General features: G+C 43.4%; 1 protein-coding gene across 3 annotated transcripts; it reads left to right on the top strand.

Moving 5' to 3' along the window:
- The first annotated feature begins 3,309 nt into the window (after positions 1 to 3,309).
- Positions 3,310 to 5,949, top strand: LOC147602724 (protein HOTHEAD-like). Of its 3 annotated transcripts, XM_086797710.1 has the most exons (5): positions 3,310 to 3,675; positions 3,779 to 3,906; positions 3,976 to 4,420; positions 4,525 to 5,473; positions 5,764 to 5,949. In XM_086797710.1, the coding sequence occupies exons 1-5, from the start codon at positions 3,606 to 3,608 to the stop codon at positions 5,801 to 5,803; spliced, it is 1,632 nt and encodes a 543-aa protein (XP_086653836.1). In that variant the 5' UTR covers positions 3,310 to 3,605; the 3' UTR covers positions 5,804 to 5,949. The 3 variants fall into 3 exon arrangements, with proteins under 3 accessions (XP_086653836.1, XP_086653835.1, XP_086653834.1); XM_086797709.1 differs by having other exon boundaries at positions 3,311 to 3,660; positions 3,779 to 4,420; XM_086797708.1 differs by having other exon boundaries at positions 3,312 to 3,675; positions 3,779 to 4,420.
- Positions 5,950 to 8,437: the final 2,488 nt, after the last annotated feature.

Here is an 8,437-nt window from a genome sequence, read left to right as displayed (position 1 = left end):
CAAACACTTACCAATACAAAATACCATCTCTGCGCAAGCCTTGTCATCATTATACAAGGATGTTGAGAATGGCACACGACAATCCTGTAAAAGACTAATCATATCTGGAAAACCAACAAAAGCATATCTCTTTTTTGCCATATGATAGGCAACTTTAAAGAGAGTTGTCAATGCCTCATCTTTAAAATTTTCAACCTTTTTCATGCTAGTTTGAATAGTTTCCTTCCCTTCAAGTAGAACTGCTTCCATAGAATGTGCATGACAAAGTGTTCTACAATGTGCTTTTAAATTACTAAACTTAAAATTAATGGAACCATCCTTTGAATATGCACTATGGTGATGGGGATACTTTAAACAAAACTTACAGTACATCTTAGCTTTCTCCTCGTCGTAGACAAGCCAATCAAATGTTTGAAGCCAACTCTCCTGGAAAGCTGCTCTTGCTTCTATTCTCCTTTGAAGCTCTAATCTCTCTGGCAAAGACAAACTAGACAACACCTCATCAGTAGTACTTGCTTTAGATGAATTAGTATTCTGACTTTGTACATCACCTTTCTTTTTTTTGCCATTAACCTTTGAAGCCATCCGACCAGCCCACTGGAGAAGCGTACCTTGCCTTTTTTTGTTATCTTTCATACCTTGTCTTTTACCGGTTTCAACATTGTTGGGCTCCATTGACACAAAGCCACTATAACAAACAAATCAGCTTACATGTTTAAACTTCCCATGCTATAAACTCAATCGCAAAAAACTATCAAATATTATACCAAGAACTTTAGAATTAAAGGGGCCCTTTGCCCTCTTTGAAATCTTTGCCATCTACCACCAATTATGGACATCTCTGCATTTCTAGCAACTGCAGAACTGATCGAAGACAAATCAGGTATACTGTCATTAGTGCTGGTGGTTGGCCGTGGCTCTCCATCGAGCCCTCCTCTATGGACATCAAGTCTGTGCAGTGTCAGACGCATTGTGGCTGCAAAGCTTGATGATGTGAAGCCATGGATGTTTCATGTGCAGCAAGGAGAAGCTGTGGCTGTTAACTCAGTCCTGCAGCTTCACTGCCTACTCCATTCTGAGAATTCTCACACCCCCATAGATGAGGTTCTGCAGTCAATGAAGAGCTTGAACCCAAAAATAGTCACTGTGGTAGAGCAAGAAGGGGACCACAACGGCCCAGTCTTTCAAGAGAGGTTTATGAAAGCCTTGCAGTATTATTGCACTATGTTTGATTCATTGGAGGCATGTCATCAAACTCCTGAGAGCATGGAAGTTGCTCTGATTGAGATGTGTCCAAGAACACAATGGCTGTCTAACTCTAGGTTGGCATAGCATCCCTCTCATAGCTGCCTCAGCATGGCATTGTGGCTAGATAGCAAGCAAAAAGCATGTGTGTTAGATGGCCAATTGAAGAAACCATCATGGGGAACATCATGTAGAAATTATCTCATGTAGATGGAGATAATAATGATGTGCAGTATGTTGTACATGCTTACATGCTTAGTATGTTCTACAAGCGGCGCCAGGCTCTAGCTGCTGCGTGTGAAAGAAGGGAACCTTAGACAATCATAACAAGGAGCTGGCGGCTACAGCTCTTTCTTTCCTGTACTGATGCAAAGGAGGAACTACGGAGTGTGTCGATATATATCGTGGAGGAGAAGGTGATTACATGGGTTGAGGGCACCATGGCAGTGTTGACATGGGCTGAGGAAATACTTCAGACTTCTGAACCATTAGCATATACTACGCTGGCGGCTGCATAGAGGGAGAGAACATTGAATTTTACCTTGAAAGTTGAAAGTTGACAGGCTCGCCGCTCTGTTCGTCTTCGATAATGCAGATCTCTGGAAGTGGAAGGGACAACGCTTCGAAGTTCGATCCCACGGCAGGGCCCAGGCTCGATTTTTGAGATGGTGCCGCCTTTCCCTTGAAGGCTTGATCTGAGCCTCTGGAGTCTGAGGGCGATTGCTCCTTGCAGTCACCAGTGTGCACACTGCACAGCAAGCTTGGATGGCAATGGAAGTTGGACTCTGGAGACCTTGATGCGTTCGGCCAGGAGATGGAGGTTTGGCTGCTGGTGATTGTGGAAGAGAACCATAAACATGCAGACTTGCAGTCAGGGTTAGGTGAGCCTTGAGCCTTGAGGTGACGGTGGACTCGTGGAGTCTGGAGATAAGGTTAACCGTTACTGGGCACGCCGCACCACTGGCCAGTGGCACACTGCCTGGTGGAGAATCGAGATAAGGATGAAGAATAGAGGGAGATTCGAGAATCGAGTTTGAAACTTTAAGGTTGAATATATATAGAATATATATATTCACTTACTATTTCAAACTCCAGCAGCATATATATTCACTGAAATAGTAAGTGAATATATATAGCATATATTACAAGATAGTATATATTGTATTTTTAAAACCTTCTCAAATTATGTGAGTAGTGCTTTTTTCCTTCTCCCACGCGTGCGAACCGGCCTAAAGCCTTTTGAGAAAAAAAATCAACAATCGGCATAAGCCTCCTCGTCCGGAATTGAACCAGCCCATGGCGATCGCGAGCAGGTCTTGGATAAAGTGAACCTACCTTTTCCCGAGCCCTGCCGCACCACACGATTCACCCTCCCCAACCATGGCAGTTTTCTTCTCAAATTCCATCGTATTCTTGGAACAAAACTATCTTTTTTCAAATTGAAACCACCTACGGCACAAGGAATAGTAAATGCACATGCCACCTCATATATGGACCACAAAATGGAGCACTACCACAAAATGGAGCACTATCATTACGATGCCAATTGCCATCAAGCGGTTAATTTGGACAGAATGGAACAATTTGGACAGAATGCAACAATGAAAGGGGTCGCAGAGGCACGCATTTTTGGCACTATTCAAAAAAGTGATGGGTGCATCTATTAGTGCGGCTATACTGCTAGCAGCTACATTTCGTTGGATGCACGGATAGATGCCACTGTAGACACACATGCATGCACACACAAACACATGCTCGTGTCACATGTGTAAATATGTGGAACCTTGAATATCTGAGTATGATCTCGTCCATCCCCTTTGCCCACCACGTGGTTGCCCTCTCCTGCCTCTCGTGGCCCTCTCCCTCCTCTCGTTTGCCCACGAGACAGATAGTTAGATGTGACAAACCCAACAATTCAAAAGGCCACCGTAGATGCAGGTCGGAGAAAGTGAATGGGACGGTGTACCAAACCCAAACTATTTAAGGCCACCGTCGGAGAAAGTGAATGGGACGGTGTACCAAACCCAAACTATTTAAGGCATCTCACTATAGTCCCAGTCCAGCTCATCCTGTCCTAACGGGAATCGCAGTACAGGCTCAACTACTCGAGGAAAAGCTCGCATTCGTACAGCCAGCACAAAAAGCGATGGTGATTTCCTTGATGTTCGCGCCTGCACTATCGAGGGTGTAGGTAAGTATTCATTGATCAATCCTGCAGGTACGTATTCATTGAAGTTGCTGACAGGTTTTGGGGATCTTCTGCACAAGTTTTCAACCTCTATCCCTACAAATTGGAACGGTGGATCGAGTTGTAGAGCGACAGGAAGCCTCTCAAGGATTGCTAGCTCAGTTCGTGCAACATGGCTGTCTTCATAACTATACTATCTCTGCTGGTTGCGGCTGCTTTACGAGTTGGTCAGTGTACAGCTGGTATGCCGCAGATATGTCTTCAGTCCATTCTCCAATGTCTTCAGTCCATTCTCCAAAGCGCATTTGCTGATTTCACATTTGGATACTCGTCTTCCCTGTGCAGGTATCTCGAGCTTTTCCTTTGTAAAAAACGCATCTTTCTCGTCCCCGAGTTCGGAATACGATTTCGTCATCGTGGGCGGAGGCACAGCTGGATGCCCTTTAGCTGCCACGCTATCACAACGTTTCAAGGTCCTGCTTTTAGAACGTGGGGGCTTCTCGGACCCCTTTCTTACCAAGCAAAGCAATTTTTTTTTGCAGATCATTGACAATAACTCAAGCACCTCCCCGGTTCAAGCTTTTGCATCCGAGGAAGGAGTGGCCAATCATCGAGCAAGAGTATTGGGAGGTGGAAGCAGTATAAACGTTGGGTTCTACACGCGGGCTAGCGCATCATACATTGAGGAAGTTGGGTGGGACGAGCGTCTTGTCAAGGAATCTTACGAGTGGGTGGAGAAGGCGCTCGTCAGCTTTCCCTCGGAGCTTCCTGATTGGCAGGCCACTGCGCGCGTGGGGCTTCTGCAGGCCGGAGTGCTGCCAGATAACGGAGTTACGTTGGATGATAGGTATGGGACCAAGACCAGTGGCAGCATTTTCGATAGCAATGGCAATCGGCGGTCGGCTCAGGAATTGCTAGCTTATGCGAAGCCTGAAAACATCGACGTTCTGCTGTTTGCAGAAGTCGGCAAGATCTTGTTCCATCCAGGTGCGTAGGTGTTCATCCCTGCGATCAGTGATTTACTGGCTGACTTGGTTCTGTTGAAATCGACAGTTTACGTGACCGGCCATCTTTGTCTCTTTCCGTGTTAGGCAATGGGCCTCCGGAAACGTCCGGAGTAGAGTACGTTGATGAACAAGGAGGTGTGCATCGGGCCTCTTTATCTCAAGGTGGCGAAGTGATAGTCTCTGCAGGTGCACTAGGGAGTCCCCAGCTGCTTCTCCTGAGCGGGATCGGTCCAAGGAAGTATCTTCGTTCTCTAAATATCGACCCGATACTAGACCTTCCGAACGTCGGAGAAGGCATGGCAGACAATCCTATCGTGCCTACGTTACTGCCCTTCCGCCAACCGCTTCCGCCGTCGCTCATCGATGTAGTAGGAAAAACAGCATTCGACACGTTCATCGAGACGCTAAGCGGGGGTGATGCAAACTACATCCGAGCGTTAGTAGGGATCTGGAGCGTATTGGTACCGCGAGAAAGGATCGATCCAAATGCAGTGAGCTCGGTATATGAGCATTTTATGAGCTTACAGCCTGAAATCTTCGAAGAGTTAAGGGACAGGGTGGGGTTTTTGTTGGTGAAGGTGAGCGGGCCTGCGTCGAGGGGGAGGCTAAGGCTGAAAAGCAAGAGCGTGAGAGACAATCCCGCAGTGAGCTTCAACTACTTTAAGGAGAAGGAAGACATGGAGAAGTGCATTATGGGGATGAAGGTGGTGGGAGAGGTGGTGAGATCGAAGGCCGTGAGGAATGTCTCATACCTGTGGTGGGAGGAAAAGTTACCCAAGGGGATTAGCGCTGGGCTGTCTGTTGTGGGCAATCTGGTCCCCCGCAACACCGCTGACCCGACTGCCATGGCTCTCTTCTGCAACAACAAGGTGGCCACCATCTGGCACTACCACGGCGGCTGCCAGCTCGGCAAGGTCGTGGACTGGCCCACTTATCGTGTCACCGGCGTCACGGGGCTCAGAGTCGTGGACGGTTCCACTTTCCTCACCTCCCCTGGAGCCAATCCACAAGCCACTGTCATGATGCTCGGCAGGTACTCCTCCTTTTACATCCAAATCCCATTCACTTTCTAAGTTTTGTCGACTAATAAAGGGTTTGGCTGGCGTCGTTGGGAGGCTCTATGGCCAATCCTAGCACCTTTCAATGACTCAGGATAGTGATGCAAATGTCTTTGTCACTGTCGACCAAAAGATTGTTCTTTCTGGCTATCATGCAGCCACCCTCCACCCTTCACATGCACACATATAACCTAAGTTAGTTAGTCTTTTCTTACAGTTGCATGAGTAAATTGTTCTTGAATATAACGTTCAGCACTCCTTGCAGATATGTGGGGGTGCAAATTCTACAACAGCGAACAACCTAATGGAGAATCCAACCAAGAGAAACAACATGTCTCAAGACAAGATCCACATATATCAACTCTTGTCTCACCATTCAAAATTTGTGAGCTCTCATGTATCTTGCAACAATAATGTGCTAGACAAGATTATCATGTTGTTCAATATTGAATCATCACGTGATCCTGTGTGTTTCTTTGCTAGGTTAAGTCTTGATGTACTTGGCTGCCAAATTCTTCACCTTTACTCAATTCTTTTGCTTTTAAAATCATTCTCCAAATTTATGTGACTCCAAAATTTATTGGCCATGCTTGTGATCATTCTAGTCTTATGGAGAATATGATTAAAGAGCTGAAATATACATGGAACTATCAATCAAGATGTTTCTACTAATTAGTAATATCCAAAACTCCCCCCTAAGACCTTTGATAGAATCTAAATGATGAACCTCAAGCTAAACAAAAGTTGCAAAGTAGTACTATCTTTATTGCATTACAATAGTTTATACAAAGGTTGAACTAAATATGAATTCTAAAGGGCAACTACAACTACATTTAGAAAAGCAAATTTGCACACTTTGGATGGGCTATCTAACCAAGATACTAATGCATTACTCTATAGCCTTAGAAGGGATGACCAATGGGAGGACACTTATATGAGGAATAATGAATTATTGACTATTGTAGAAGTTAGAAGCTATGAGTTTTGAGGAAGGAGTACCAACTCCTGAAGATTTTCAATGAGAGGACGGCATGCCATTCACTTTGGGAAGCTATAGCTTCTCTTTTCTCCCACATAGATTTTTTTCAAAAAAATTAAAGCAAATGGTAGCCAACATATTCAACAATTATACAAAGAAAAGTTATATGCCTTTTTGCATAAGGAATCTTTTTAGCACCTTAAATATTTGGTCATTTCCAATAGGTTGTACCACCTTCGTTAGAAGCACAATCCTTCTTGAATATATGTAGATTATAAATAATTCTCAAATAACTAAATACAATTGATGCAAAGTGCCAATGAACATAATTTGCCAATTTGAATGGTCAAAATATGCTAGGGTGTTGTAGCAATTTTTTGGGGGCATTTGTGAATTGTGATAGGATGTGGGTGCTAGTTAGTGGGTAGGCATGGTCTGCGCATTTGATTATTGACAATGAGATATATTAGAAGACTTAAATTGTTGGCAATCAACGTGTGCTCCCTGTACAACTAATTCTAGGATTGAAATTGGTTGATTGTCTACATGAAATGCACCCACCTTGGCACCCTTCCAAATGTCTAGGATTATGGATCCATATTGAGAATGATGAATATGCCTACTTTGCAAGTTGAGAACCACCATAGATCCAAAAATTTTAGGCTTTCGGTCTCATGCAACCACCCTTAGGAAACTCTTGGCATGCACCCATGTAAGATAAGTTAGTCACTTTTCTTTCATGATTTCCTTTCTCCTTAAAAATGTTTTATTGCATGACATCTGGGATCGTGCATTCAACCATGGTAGTTCTAACTCGATGCATAGTGTTGTGTATTGTATAGCTAGCTACTATAACCACCACACTACCACCATGCTAGTTTTTAGAGGAGGGACCATGGCTTCATGTAGGTCTTAAAGGGATATGGAGGGTGGAGTATGCTGCTACCCGACCATGCTAGTTCTTGGTAGAGGACACATTGCCCTATGCTATGACTACCACCATGTTAGTTCTTAGTGGGATACTACAGCATGATTAGGTGCAACCATTTGAAAAGGAAAGATCTAAAACTAGGGGTATAAATTTCAATTTTGTAAACTTATATGGTCCATGCATTACATTACCTTTTGTTATTTTGCATGGAACCCATACCTTAAACAAGTTATCTTTACTCCATTTCATTTTGGAGTGTGCATTTTTCACATTTAGATCCAAGACTGGCTACATCTAATCATGCTTTTACTTGGAGGACATGTGGCCTTTTATATGCTCCATGCACCACTTGCCCAAGTAACAACTAGTGGGAAAATAAGTACTATTTCTTATTTGAAAGACAAATAATCTCAAGGTTTCCTATTCCACGATGCCTATAACCCAATTTGCAAATTGATATTTCAAGACAACATAAAAAGTAACCAATCAAAACAATATAGTAAGTCATGCTGAGGGTAGTGATTTTTTCCAAAGAGACTCAAAGATGAAAAAGGAAGGCTAGACATACTAAAACTTAGGGCATGAACAAGAAAATCAAAGGCATCCATTATAACACAAAATCCAATTTTCAAACTAATATTTCAAGACAACATAAAAAGCAACCAATCAAAACAATGTGGTAATGCATGTGGAGGGTAGTATTTTTTCCAAAGAAAGTCAAAGATGGAAAAGGAAGGCTATACATATTGAAACTTTGGGCATGAACAAGAAAATCAAAGGCATCCATTGTAACAAGAACAAGCCGACCTTAGCAGAACTCAAAAGGTTTTGATTACCACTACCTCAAGGGAAGTGCTAATAATAACAACTTATGACAATCATGTACATATGGAAGTCACGAGTATGAACAAAGAAAATCAAATGCATGCATTGTAACACAAAGGCAACTGACAAAAAATAAGCATGTAGGAGTAGAACCCAAATGTTAAGGATGACCTTAACAAGAACAAAAATGCTTCCATTACCATA

This window comes from Cibotium barometz, chromosome 66, assembly GCF_041138505.1.
Source record: "Cibotium barometz isolate CiBa-2024 chromosome 66, ASM4113850v1, whole genome shotgun sequence".
NCBI classification, from domain to species: Eukaryota; Viridiplantae; Streptophyta; class Polypodiopsida; order Cyatheales; family Cibotiaceae; genus Cibotium; species Cibotium barometz.
The sequence above is the reverse complement of the archived record's forward strand: the minus strand, read 5'-3'. Positions and strand labels throughout refer to the sequence as shown.

Coding starts and splice junctions, on each gene's coding strand:
- LOC147602724 (XM_086797708.1), top strand. CDS start 3,606: ATGGCTGTCTTCATAACTATACTATCTCTGCTGGTTGCGGCTGCTTTA. Junction 3,676..3,778: donor AGTTGGTCAGTGTACAGCTG/GTATGCCGCAGA, acceptor TTCCCTGTGCAG/GTATCTCGAGCTTTTCCTTT. Junction 4,421..4,524: donor CAAGATCTTGTTCCATCCAG/GTGCGTAGGTGT, acceptor TTTCCGTGTTAG/GCAATGGGCCTCCGGAAACG.